General features: G+C 35.8%; 2 protein-coding genes across 2 annotated transcripts in view; both read right to left on the minus strand.

Annotated features, from left to right (window-relative positions):
• Nucleotides 1-729: 729 nt before the first annotated feature.
• On the minus strand, nucleotides 730-6,166 carry LOC129276241 (ski oncogene-like). The gene has a single exon (XM_064109444.1). The coding sequence runs from the start codon at nucleotides 5,797-5,799 to the stop codon at nucleotides 4,780-4,782; it is 1,020 nt and encodes a 339-aa protein (XP_063965514.1). The 5' UTR covers nucleotides 5,800-6,166; the 3' UTR covers nucleotides 730-4,779.
• A 2,493-nt stretch (nucleotides 6,167-8,659) lies between these two features.
• LOC135156723 (uncharacterized) overlaps nucleotides 8,660-14,883 on the minus strand; it is a 38,604-nt gene continuing 32,380 nt past the window's right edge. Inside the window, exon 3 of the mRNA XM_064109759.1 lies at nucleotides 8,660-8,768. Coding sequence (XP_063965829.1) covers nucleotides 8,660-8,768 — 109 coding nt within the window. The remainder of the gene's footprint in view (nucleotides 8,769-14,883) is intronic.

Raw genomic sequence — 14,883 nt, forward strand, 5'->3', positions numbered from 1 at the left:
ATTATTTCGACAGTCTGCAGGCCAGCATACACACATGTAAGGAACATAAATTGCACTCATGCTATTAATATTATTTCTAAAACGTACCTTTTGAGCCAGTCATAATGGGAAGAACTACACATGTGTCAGAAGGTGATTTCCTCATGCATTACTGTTCTATTTTTTTAATGAAATTTACACCTTAGGGACTTTTGCAACATTTTAATTATGTGTAAAATAGAGTGGCAAGACTACTACATGTACATGTACCTTCCTACATTCTGTGACATATCCGAGGGCATTTTAGAATCTACTTTTTTCATATAAAAATAATGTCCTTTAAAAATACATGGCCAAACAAAAAAGTGAATGACAATAAAGAAAGCCCAAATAAGGCAGTCTCAATGGGCAGTCAAGACAAGAAACTTAAATTAAAAAGAGAAACATTCAAGCTGAGATTCTTTCATTTGACAAATATCCAGCACAGGCAAAGCAGTGCTCCCCGTCAGTGCCACGAAGGGGGAAGCGTTCCTCAATTCACAGACAGGAAACTGAGTCTGATATCATCTTCCCGTTCTGAACCCACAAATCAGAGACTAGCACGCGACTAGGGCAGCATAGTCTAAATAATGACTAGATGCTGTATTAAATAATATATGGATAACATTCAAAATAGGCTTAGATAATAGGCTAGATGATGTAGTGCCTATACATGTACATGTATGTTAAGCTCCTTTTTTTTTAAATCACAATAATATATTCTGCATACTTTAGCCCAATGACCTTTACTTACATCAAAACCAACAAGCATGTGTAGTGTCATCATAGGTTTGGCATCAAAGCAAATCTTTGACCAAGCATTGACCATGAAAGTAATTAGCTTTTACTGGTGCTGTAATATGTCAACCACAAAACAAAATCCTGGGATTAAGCACTCTATGTAATTGCTTGTTGTAAAACCCACAGAATATCAGTGCATGGGTTCACCTTGAAATTAAACACTTTTCATGTAATACGAGGTTCATTGGTAATTTTCTAAATAAAATCTCATGTAACCCATCACACATGTTACCTTTGAGGTAAGGTTTTTTTATCCGCTCCACTTCAAGAATAATAATAGAATTTAAATGATGATGATGAATGGGGGGAATCAATATTCATAACCAGTGGCATTTGTTTTAAAGGGGGAAGCAAGGAAGTCAGTCAATCTGTGTGCAATTTTTTTGTTGTTTTGGGGGGTCTGACTCTGACCATTGAATGAACCTTTAGCCGATACTTCTCTTCATAACCAGTAAAATATGATTTTACCAGTATAAAGATAAAGTTCTATTTCTACAGACAATAACAAAGATGATACCTTTTGAGTACTGCAAAGATATAGGTTGCATGCCTATATTAATGCAAAAAAAAGGGAAAATATGAACCAGTGTTTTTTTTTAGACCATAAAATGATGAACTTTAGTTCACCCTGACTGCATACACTGTATGAAATCAGGATAAGTTCAAATGAAGTTACATGTACTGTACATTGTATGCATATAGTCTATACATACATTATAGTACATTTGAAATTTATAAATGGTGGCAACTAAATGCACAGAAATGACAGAATTCATATGATCACCCTGGTACTATGAATGTAGTCGACATTGAAGAATTTCACTCTAGCCTCTATCAAGCTGAACATTTCTTCAAATCCCTACATGTTGGATCTTTTAAAAGAAGTTTGAGATGTGCATCTAGGCTAGGGACAACATATTTACAAGTACAGTACTATGTAGGCCTGGCTATATAGTGTGACACATTTCATGCTGTTTCAGATTTTAAAAAAAAACAAGAGGTTACTTTAAATTCATCATTAAACAAAACAATTCACTGTTCTAATAGAATCAAATAAAGGGGAACAAACTCAAAGTGAAATAGTAACAAAAAGGAAAGCACAAGGCATTTTCAAATCGCTATATTTGTGAGATTTGTGACAGAAACTAAAACTTGTAGAACATGACACTAGCATTGTATTCAAAATCAGCATGTTGACCTTTGATCTGCTCTCAACATGGAGTATAGGTACTTCAGTCCCACCCATACAAACTGCCAGTAAACACAGTACGGTAGAGATCTAACCAGTGGCGTACCTAGGATTTTCCACAGGGGGGGCAAATTCGTCCGCCAAAAAATTTGACAAGCAAAAAAAAAAAAAGGTCTTCAACCACAAATAAAGGATTTCGTAACAGAAAAAATTTGACAAGCAAAAAAATAAATTAAAAAAAAAGGTTTTCAACCACTTAATAAAGGATTTCGTACCAGAAAAATATTTGACAAGCAAAAAAAAAAAAAAAAAAAAAAGTCTTCAAGATTCGTCAGGGGGGGGGGGGGCAGGGATATGTCCCTTGCATGGGTTGTGACTCGTCATGGGGGCAGTCTGCCCCCTCTGCCCCCCCCCCCCCCGTAGGTACGCTAGTGGGTCTAACATGACAACAAGTACGCACCGTTTTCTCCCTGTGCATGATCTACTGCTTAGTACAAATACATGAAATTAAAATGCTTTGATGCACAAGATGTTTTCACAACTCAATTGGTATCATTTGCTGAACTATACATGTAAATTGTAGTTTAACAGCAAACATGGATTTACATGTATTATTTCATACTTAGAGAAGCCAGGTCAGGTAAGAAGTCGGGTGTCGTGTACAAAAATAAATAATAAGGTATTTTGAGGCCTGAAAAATGTGTTGTAATTAAAAAACAGATATATGTTGGGTATGAACCCGCCTAGAGATACCGACCCCCATCCCTCAACAGAACCTTCTGTGTACGATCAGGGTACAATGATATCATTTCCTCCTCTTCAACTCGGAATATAAGCTACCGTTTCAACACTCTGACAGCCCCCTCTCTTTCCTCTGCAACTTCTTTTTAATCTCTGATCCTCTCTACTAAGGTTGACACATTTGGCCCCCTAAAACTGGGAATAGCCTTAGATAATTAGGGAAACTAGCCTGTAAGAATTAGCTTCTGTCTTTGTTTATCTCCAAGTCTGTGACAGGCTGACAGGGAAAAGGGCAAAGGATTGCAGTTAAAAGGCTAGCCCGATGGAAACAGGAAGATGAACACTTCCGTTGAAGGTTGACTAGTCCACAGTTACCCTACTAATCATAATGCATGATCGAAGAATCATTATGTGCACCTTCTCCATAAAGCCTTCATGACAAGAAGCTACAGAAATGATTCACAATGAAACCGAAGATACAGACTAAACATGTAGGCATGGCAGTACAATTTTTTAAATAATAATCTGATGAAATAGAGCAATGGCAGTATGGCACCAGTATTTACAATAAATACAAAAGAAACTGGCTTCAATGGGAAGCAGACCAACATTTTCAATATCCCATTCACACTGTCTACTATTAAAAGACATTCTTGTGTTGTCCTCCTTTTGTCAAATTCCACTCATCCTTGAAAACAACCATAGTGGTTGATAGTATGGATTTTCAGACAATCTTAGAACACAAAACAGAGGGGGAGACGAGATTCAACAGCATGAGAAGGGGTACAGTCCTGCACATACTGTAGGGATGTTTACATTTCTCTCTCATATCTGTAGATCATGCACCCCCCCCCCTCCAGTAGTGGCACCATACTAGAACACATAGATGTAGATACGTGGTACAACTACAAACTAGGCTAATACACATTCTTTCCTACACCATGTGAGCAAGGCTTCCGACAGACTTGCCTAAATGTGTGACATACATTCAATTTAGAGGATCTGAGGCTTTAGGAAGGGAGGGTTATTTTTGGCACATAATGAATGAACAAGACTGTCAGCAGCACACACTCTCACATAATCAGAGGCACTACTGGAGGGGTGGGATAAGTGGAGAGGGAATAGTCTTGATCACTAACACTGCTTGCATTTTAAATCCTGAGAATTCTACTGTTTAAAATTGCAGATGTTCAAAAAAGAAATTCTTATATTTCATATGCATTTTTATAAGCGAAAAGTTGTGCCAAATAGAGTCAAAACATAAAATTAATCCTGCAGAGTGCAGAATGATATTCCAACAAATGCAATGTGAAAACTGAAACTGAAAGATTGAATTGCTTGCTTACCAATATTATATTAAGGCAGAACAAACATCAGGACAATTAATATCACTGTTTGCATGCAACAAAGTTAACAAACAATGACATGTACATGTAGGTCTAGTCACAAATTGAATAAAAACTGCCATAAAAGAATAGTACATTGTAGGTACTTCTACATCTTCAGAAGATAGTACTTCCCTCATCACGCCCCCCCCCCCCCTCCCTTCTCTTTCTCTCAATCCAAGTCTCTCTCATTTGGCTTTCATAATAATACACTATTAAAGGTTGATTTGCACGTTGTACATGTACACCTATGAAATAGCCCTTCCATCTCAATTTCACTTCTAGTTCCACTGTATTTCAATGAATCAATTAGATCGAGAAAACCACACCAGCCTTCGAGGCTTCAATATAGGAGTAGAATACATGTGTGTTTGACTTCATTCAAACATTTCCATTCCCCCCAACGCCCAAACATCACTAAGAATATAATTTAATTTTAAAATGGGATCGTTTGTTTCATTATTTCATTTAGACAAGAATTCTTTGAATTCTACATGTAGTGACTATAATCAATCAACTGTAAATATAATATTAGTAATGGGAGATATGTTTCCCTCTCTATACCAATTCATACTCTACAAGATACTGAAGATTAGATTTAGACTCCAAATCGAGACTATATCTCATCTAGATCAAGTCTACACTTTATACCTGTTTCCTCTTGTATTTGCAGGTGGGGTCGAACTTCGCCTTCACATTCTCTAATGCCTCCTTGTATTTATCCTCAGGAATCTGATCCCTGGCCAAGAGCAGGTAATTCCTCCAGTTGTCCGAGTCAAAACCCCAATGACAAGTGCGTGTTTCTCTTCGCTTATGTCCATGAACTATGAATTTCTGAGGTGTAAGCATGGCACTGCATTCGAGGCATTCAATGCACGAGCTGTTGGCCGTTTCATAAAGTTCCGGCGTGAGGAGACCCTTGCACTTCCCGAAACATTCATGGTAGACTTTCATGCTGTTTTCGGTCGGATGTTTGGGCTTTTCGTCGTGATTCATGTGTCCCATGGACTTTGGAGAGCGGGTGTCCATGATCCCGTGCAGAAGCGCATTGCACAGGCGCTCAGCATCGGTCTTAGTTATCAGTCCACAAGAAGGAGCACTGAAGGGCAAGATCCCTGTAACCTTTAATATTTCGAGCTGTTCAGGGCTACATCGGGAACAGTAGATGTGCAATTCATCACAAACAGCATTGATCTGCTGCAGGCTAAAATCCCGGAGGACACTGTTCAGAATCTGTGGCAGGCAGAGGCGCTTTTCACCACCAACAGCAAAGCATGAGATGGCCTCATCTTCCAAAATGGTGGCTCCTTTCTCGCTTTTGGTCTGATCAATCGGGGTGAACACAGGCATTTGTTGTATCGGAAATGGTGGTGGGTGAAGCAAAGGGTCGTATTCCACCTTGACAGCAGCAGCAGGAGGAGCACTGGCCATACTGCGATGTACATGTGCTTGTTCCAAGGCGGCCGCCTTGCTAGCCGACACACGGACTACGGCTTCCTTCAAGATCGGATCAACGAGTTGTTTACCAGCCAAACTTACGGCCGCCTCTGCCCAACTCGGACGATAGCTGCTCGGTCCTCCCAAACTTGACATCGCGACAGTCTGATAACTTTTCAGAACCTTTTCAAGACTTGAATTGTATCCTTGGACTTGAGGATCCTCCATCCTCTGGTGAAAAATGGGCAAGAAATTGCCTTTCTTATTTTAAGGTTTTTCTCTACTCAGCGCTTGAAGCAAAGAGTAGAATAAAGTTCGTGTTTTTCTTAGGCTTAGCAGTGTTGCTCAATTCGATCGTGAAGAATATCTGACGAGTGGGAAAAACGTGTAGACTCGACTCCAACTCGATTTCGATTGCATTATTGTATGTGCTGCGGCCTCGCGCGTGCATTCATAATGCACATGCCATATACACAAACTGTCTCTGCTCTGCCTATGTAGACCGCGTGTATATCCACGAGTGTGTCTCACTCGCAGACAACACATATACACACAGACAAGACTTGTGTATACAAAATCGTTCGCAGCCGTCTCGCCGACTAGCTCGGCTCAGCAGCTACAGGCGCTTATCAACTTTGCCATTACATCCGTGACTTACTACCCCCCTGAAAATCCCGTTGAACACATGAACAAACCGTTATGTTTACATGAGAACATTATTTCAAGAGCGATATACAAATGATGATATGTCTCCCTAGTAGTTCCTTCACACTAAGGCATACGACTTAAAAGGATTTTTCTGATGATTACATAATTATTTCAATTCAAAGGGATCCTCATTTTGGGGTATGATTAAAACTGCATAACACAGACGAATACGTCACAGCTTCGCACAGTAGATTGTCTAGCCAGACGAGACGAAATGCGTCATAGATCATCATAACCATTTTCTTTTCTACCTCAAGCGCTGCTACTATATGTATATGTTTTCATACTATACTCCCTATACTACTACTACATCACGGCTTTTCGTTGAAAAAAAAACCGTAGCACAAACGTCGAAAACATTCTTTATAGATATCGGTGCAACTCATTTCGCGGAATGTTTCATCCGTTATTTACATCACGTACCCTCATTACGCTGAAAAGCGATTTAGGGGGCAACTCGAATTCCTTGAAGAGCTAGAGCCGTAGTAATATGTCTGTGTTACGTAATAAATAATCTCGTTGGTCGAGACTCGAGCAGGGTAGGTGCAACTTCAACTTGAGCGCGGCCAATGGCTTCGGCAACGTCGTTTGATTACGTAACAGGGGCCAGGGTGGGAGGCCGGAGGGCGATTTTCATCAGTCGCTTTACATGGAGCCGCTCGTTCGGATTTAATACAAGTAAAGAAAATGGTGGTAGTATTATGATAATTATAATAACAATGATAAAAACAATAATAAGAATGATATGACCACAACAAATAATGATGATTATTATTTTCATATTCAACTAAAAATTATCTATAATGATCTTTACAGAGCAGCTTTATTGGTTTAATAACGTTGCTAGTTTTAAATCATTTTTATTTGAATTTCTATAAATTGGAATAGAGTCAATTGTACTAGGGCTAGGGAAGGCCTAGTTAAATAAAGTATAAGAGGTTCAGGCATGAATTGTCGCAAGCCCCCCCCCCCCCCACACACACACACACGTGCGCAAAATTATGAAGATGACACACGTAACATAATGATCGGATTGGCTTACTAAAAAAAAATAATGGAACTTCAAAGATGTTTGAAATCGTAATGAAAAACAAATTATAAGGCAGGCGACAGAATAAGTACTTGAGATGGATAAAACAATTGTTTATTTCATACATACTATTTTTTCTAAAATTGAAAATAAGATGTTATGGGATGATTTATGCAAATACTTCAAAAGTTCAATGACCCCTAATTTCGAATATAAGATATGCTCAAAAAGCCCGTGTCAAAATAAAGAAGAATATGATAATTATGTGATACATCGATTACATTTATATTTTTGGTTTAGCATGTCCAGGAGATTCCAATAGAGGGCGACACATCCAGTAAGACAAAAATAATTTATTTTAATTCACTTATGTTCATGCATGATAACCAACTTATGATGAACATGCATTCGAGAAATCAGCACAGGAGAATAACGGTGCAATAATGAATAACAAGGAGTTCAAATTTGTGATATACGAATTATATTGACACTATATTTCTGAATTATATTTGGATGTCTATTTTTATTCATTGTGATGTCTTCTAAGAGATCAAAATGGTATAACGTCACGAAATAATGTTCAATAGACTTTATTTGTTTTATAAAGTGATTTTTTATACCATTTTGGGGGAGGGAGCTAGGGGTTCTGTATATATAGACACCCCACCCCAGCCCAGAAAGAGAGTAGGCCTAATGATGATAATCAGATGAATAAATGAATAAATAAATGCATACATAAATAAATAAATAGATAAATAAATGAGTATATAAATAAGTAAATAGATAAATAAATAAATAAATAATTCCCAAATACCCTAGTCCAGCTTCAAGATAGGCAATAAGAAAGGAAAACACACTAATTTTCGTAATTATTGAGATAGGAAGGGTCGATATTTGTAGGTCATCTTCATGCAGGGGTGGCCGACAGTTAAAAGGAATGTCCAACTCGAAGACGAAGTCTGGCCAACTGACCTAAAGGATTGGTCGACATTGACCCCGACCCTGAAGTAATTTCATGGGCTTTTAGTCAGAGTCGTGGGGATGAGGGGAAAAAGATTTGTGAGTATCTGGATATAGGTCTAGCATGTCAAGTAAGCGAGTGACCCCCCCCCCCCCCTCCCTCCCAGCCCCCGGCTCCTCATCCTTGTCATGCGTGCTCTGCTCTAAATTATAAATATGAATGTCTGTATATTATCAAACCATATCAGTGAAGTGTATGATGAAAATAAGTCAACATTTGCAATTGCACATCCCCCATGAGGATGCTGTTCTTGTAAAAAAAAAAATTTAAATCATCATCTTATCATTGGTGTTGTTGTCGTTCTTCTTCTTCTTCTTCTCCTCCTCCTCCTACTCCTTCTTCTTCTTCTTCTCCTTCTTCTTCTTCTTCTTCTTCTTCGTCTTCTTCTCCTCCTCCTCCTCCTTTTTAATTCTTCTTCTTCTTGTTGGTCTTCTTCTCCTCCTCAAAACATTTGGATTGGGGGAATGACATCTCATTGATTTGTTTACTACTCGCTGTATGGGGAAGGTGCTCTCGCATTATGACGTCACAATTAAAAAAATAAAATTCTAAATAATATTTGTTAATCGTGAATGGATTTTCCTTAAACCTTCACCAACATATTTTTGTTATTTTTCGGCTATTTATGGAATGAAATTTTCGACAGGATGAACTTCCAGCAGGGGGAAGCTATGTAGAAACAATCGAATAGTCAACCATCTTCTGTATAGATGATGTCATAGGCATGCATACATGGTTTCGACTCCACATCCGTTTATACGACAGAGGAATAAAAACAGAACATGTCTGAGATAACACCGCAACATCTATTGTTCCCTTCCATCATCCAGGTTCAACAATAATTATTTAACCAGAATAATCATTGTCTTTGCAATTAAGATACAATTAGGTGCTGTTATAGAGGGTGATGCATTGTGTTATAGGGGGAAACACAACCGTCGCGTCGGTATTTCGGTTAGACATAAAATATTAGTCAGAAAGAGAAGTATATAAATTGTTGTAGCTAATTTACTCTTCCATCGGTGTTAATGTGTTGAATTTCTTATATATAGTTTTGAATAATTTGGTAAGGGTTATACTTAAAAGAATCAGTTCAGAAAAGATGCAAATTTGTACTTTTCCATTAGCATCTTTTAGCATGTTTCATGTTAAATTTCTTATTGTAAATCATGACTTCATTTAAAATAATGTGCCGAAACGGCGATTTGACTGTAAGGTTCAAACCAAATTTAGCTAAAAGAATGGAAATTGAATTCATAGCAATTTGTTACAAATTGAAGTTAATTGCTGCAGCTGGATTTTCATTGAAATATTATTAAATTATCAAAGAAAATAGCCCTGTCGTATAAAAAAAATTGAGTGGATAAGAGAAAGTGGTAGATTTGAACTCTATGAAAGTGGACTCGGCTCCTTTTGGAATGAAACTTGCATGGGACTATATAAAACAATAAAAGGGGTCATACATGGCACACGGTGAAAAAAACTGTGACCATTAATTTAAAAGAAGTATAAGATCTTGACATAATATTCAGAAAATTATATCATATTAATTTTCATCCTTTTCCTTTTTTTCTTTCCTTTCCCCGTTTTTCTTGGTGTAGTGAGCTTGAATCTTTGGAAGGCCCATGCTTCCACCCCCCCCCCCCGAAAAAAAGTCTGTACGCCAATTGGCATGAACACCTTTCAATAACTGATAAAATAATTCCTTTGAAATGTACAAATTAAGTTTATTGTGGAAAGAATAACTGCACTGAAGTTTCCTGCAAACCTTTGCTTCGTTTTACATAACATAACATAACAGTATATAGCATCTACTTTAATTGTAACCCATTGTGAAGAATATTTTATTGAATTTCGTGCTTTTAAATATCTCATAACTTGAAAGGTCCCTATAATGGCATGAATGGTATCCTAGTACTAGTATGTCAGTCTTGTTAAAAACATGTAAAATGGAAATATGAGGGGTAAATAAATCTATAGTCACAAAAACATATACATTTATGTATCATGAATCTATTGAAGTGATTATTGCGGTAAGAATATTTTCCCTTGAAAATAATTCGTCAATAAAATGCCTACTTCATGACCACGAAAATCAAAACGATTTCTACACCACCATGAAATGAGAAAATTGCGCTGAAAAATTTCCTTTCTTCAAAATAATGGTTGCGGTCATGACATTTCCGATATTATGTTTTCTTTGTCTTCTTTATTGAAAACTTGTTTCATTTCGTTTGCTTTAATTATCCATATAACAAACACAAAATAGCATGATGTTTCATACTTCTCGAAATAATGTCAGAATGATATACAGTTCAAAATCAATGATGCGGGTTTATTACAAAGCATGTATTTTATTTAATAAAAAGAAGCAACAAAATTTGATCGTCGTGGAAGCGGTGGAATTACGAAACCACATCGATCAAACAGGATATATCAAAACCTTATATCTTATACAACCAAAGAAATAGATAGTATTAACGAAATGTGAATGCCGATGACTGGTATTGCATTGCACTGAAATATATGAAATCAATAGCAACCTGGGGGGTTAGCTTTTAAATTTGCAAAGAGTCCACCCTGATAATGCAAATATGAATTTCGTTTTGATAAAAACATAAAATGAGACAAATATTGTTACAGTTCTATTGAAATCCATGAAAAGATAATAGAGTTATGATACTTCAAATTAAGCGTTGATTTTGTGATGTCAGAAAGAGAGTATATACAGAATAAAATAAATTTTATTTAACAAAAATCATTTCCGGTCCAAATGCGGAAATACAGATTTTCATACAATGAAAAAGAGTAAATATCGGAATCACATGAGAACACAACATAATTGGAGTATAGCTCCATAATATATTCATGGAAAATACAAATTGCCTGTTTTAAGGTGAACTCTGTTTCCATATCTGCATGATGATAAAGTATATAATGCACAGGTAACATGATTTTCAGCTTACGGTGAGAACGCGGGAATCATGTTTGCATGAGCCGTCACCAAATTGAATTATTAAAAAAATGTTGAGACTCATAATTCTGTTATTCTATAATTGAACCCTGACAAACTAAAATAATATTTTGAAAATCTTTCTGACAGGACAGACCGCAAATTTAAAAAGTTCCAAGCAATTTTTTTCTCGCTTGCCTCACCCTCGATTTTTTTTTGGGGTATTACCTTTCACTTTTTTATTTCAACGCGTCTGGTTAGGGAAAATCAAATAAGTAAGAATAATGAGATTCAAGTTATGTAATATTTCCTTTTGGCATGTTCGTATTTTTAATCCGCATTTCACTCTATCATGATTTTATCCATCATATCAGAGTACCGGACTGATCAGGATTCGAATAGATAAACATAATTTTGATACTATCGGGAATGCATTTATGAAGTAGATGCCCTAATTCTGCATCCGATGGAAATGGAATTAAGCCCTTTATTCATCCTTTCATTACATGTTTTTTAAATGATAGTTTAAACTCTCCAATTTAATTGAAATACTTTTTTTTCTTCATCAAACGCATTGTTGTAATGCATGGAATTAGTTTCTTCTATAATAACAATAAACATTGTGCTACCATTTTATCATTCACTGTTTTTTTTTGTGTATCATTTATTTTTCCTTTTCATGCAAATAAAAAAAACTTTTTTAAAATCAATAAAGAACCATTATCATCATCGAGACAACAATTTGATTTTGTGCATTCGCGCACGTCATCATGCTTGTCTAATGGTGATCCGCAGGGGCCGCGGAACGGTTTTCAAAGTGGGGGACTGAGCCAAAAGTGGGGGGGGGCTGACCATGCAAAAAATCACAATAATATGGTCATTTTTACGTTTTTGTACATGGTTTTGGAACCCCCCCCCCGCTTCCGCAGCCTCTGATCAGGATTCGAATTGATAAATATAATCTTAATACCATCGGGAATGCGAAATAAATGCCCTAATTTCGCATCAGAAGGAAACGGAATAAAGCCCTTTATTTATCTTTTCATTACATGTTTACAAAATGATCAAATTTTAACTCTCCATATTCACTTGAAAAAAAAAATTCTGAATCAAATCCATTTTTGTAATGGAATTTGTTTCTTCTAATAACAATAAACTTTGTGTAACACTTTTTTATTCACCGGTTTTTTTGTGTGTGTATCATTTCTTTTCCTTTTCAGGAAAAAAAAAATATTTTTCGAAGTAAATCAAAAACATTATCATCATCGATCGAGACAACATTTTGATTTCGTGCATTCGCGCACGTCTTCACATTTTTGTAATATGACTCCGTTCGACATAATATTTGCTTGTCTAATGGCTCGTAATACTTTCCTTAATCTCCTAATTAGTCTTGCTTTGTGAGTTTCTCGGGGAATTTGGCGTGCAAGATACTTCCTCGTGTACACATTGCCTCCTTTGTGCAATATGTTTTTTATATATATTTTCATATTTTGGAGACATGTCAATCTGGAAAATTAAACCACAAAACCATATAGCGATACAAATCAACGAGTAAACATGTTTTGATCAGCATGAATTTCAGGTACCCAACCTTAAGGCATGTTAAGACTTATTACAAAATCAAGTTGGTTGCTTGGATCTTGAAAAGGAGAGATTATGAAAAATAGAATTTTAATCGAAGAAAAGGGGAAAAAAGTCGGCTAAACAGAAACTGGCAAGAGTGTAATAGACTATGATAAAATTATTAAGAGCGCCGCCTTAAGGTGTGCACACTCATTCGCTGCGATTTTGTTTCAAGTTAAAAACAGATAGGATAAAATAAGCAAAAGATCGTAGATGTCAAAAGAAGTAAGAAACGGACACGAGAGAGCTCGTTGAAAATTTTAAAACCATTTGGGGACGAAAGGGGAGGGGTTATCACGAATCCAGGAAAGGGGGAGGGGATTTTATAGTCACATGGGGACATCGACCCACCCATCGACGCCACTTTTGTGGTGTATTCTAACTCAGGCGAGAGAATCCTAATTTTTACTTGAGCATGTTGAAAGAATCTGATTTTCCATTGACTTTAATTGTATATTCCGTTCCCGGTGCATCGTTCCTGTGCTGAAAATAGACTTTAGGCCTAAGGTTAAGGGGAAGGTGGAAATGGTCAAATAGTATAATGGGTATCATGTGGACGGTAGAAAATTCACATGGTCCCCCTATACGAAAAACAGTATTTGCTGATAGGGTGTTCCATCCAAAGAGTGGTAAATAAATGAATAAAAAAAATAACTAATGAATAAATGAATAAATAAATAAACAAATAAATAAATGAATGAATGAATGAATGAATGAATGGATGGATGGATGAATGAATAAGTAACTAAATAAATAAATAGATAAATAAATAAATGAATGAATGAATAAATAAATAAATGAATAGATAAATAAATAAGTAAATTAATAAATAAACTAGATTTTAATTCGTCAGGAGGACGAATTAGGTGGTCTGTCATGATTTTCCATTCAGTGTCGGCTCATGTTGTATGAAATGATTCATTTAGATATGATCTATTTGAAAATCTTGATCAAATATATCATGGGAATAAATTTTTACCATGACTAAAGTGATTATTAATGTGGTGATGACAATCGTGATGATGGTGATAATGCAAGATGGTAAATACGAAATGAAGTTTGAGGCACGTAAAACGCCATGAAAACTTTTTGAAAATTTCAGACGATTTTACCGAAATTGGCTTTCAAAAATTGCTCAATGAAAGGCGCCTTAATTTTCACAGCAGCTAATTTTTACTGGACAGTTGTTCATTATTGATGTTTTTTATTCAAAATCTTAAAAAATTTTTGTACTGTCCGCAATTTTTTTCTAGATTTCAATTAAGTTTCAAGCAAGAATTTTCACAATGTCAGAGGGTATTGATTTCACAGAATTTGACTTGAAAATTCATAGGTAATACTTTTTGAAAAAAATATCTTAAATATTTGTATTCAACATATGCTAAATTTCAATAATTTGTAATGAAAAGTTTCACAATGCTACAATACCACAGCATTCACTTCAAAACTCATCGGTGATGTTTTTTATAAAGAATTATGCAGAATTTTTTTTGTAAAAATTTCCGCAAATTTCTAAACATTTACGTAAAATTTTCACGATCCATTAATTGTGTATGGCTTTCACATTTACTTGAAAATTCTTTGTTGATGATTTTTAATGAAAAAAGTCATGTAAAAGATTCAAATACAGGCGATTTCCTTTGAAATTTCGGAAAAAAATGTGTAATTAACTAATTTGCACAATGTTTAAAAATGACCGAATAAAAAAAAAATCCGGGAAATTCCGCAAAATGTCCGAAATGAAATTTTGCAACCTAAGAGCGTTTCAACATTGCAGCGTTTACTAAAAAATACATAAATGATATTTTACAATGTTAAAATGACCCCTAAAAAGTTCCGGCAAAATTCCAAAAAATTGTCCTACATAAAAAACGCAAAGCACGTGGGCTTGAAATTTTCAGCAAGACCGTACAATTGATTTTTTTAAAAATTCCTTAAAAAATTTCTGAAAAATTAGGCCCAGAATTTTTTTTT

This window comes from Lytechinus pictus, chromosome 14 (assembly GCF_037042905.1).
Source record: "Lytechinus pictus isolate F3 Inbred chromosome 14, Lp3.0, whole genome shotgun sequence".
Taxonomy (NCBI): Eukaryota; Metazoa; Echinodermata; class Echinoidea; order Temnopleuroida; family Toxopneustidae; genus Lytechinus; species Lytechinus pictus.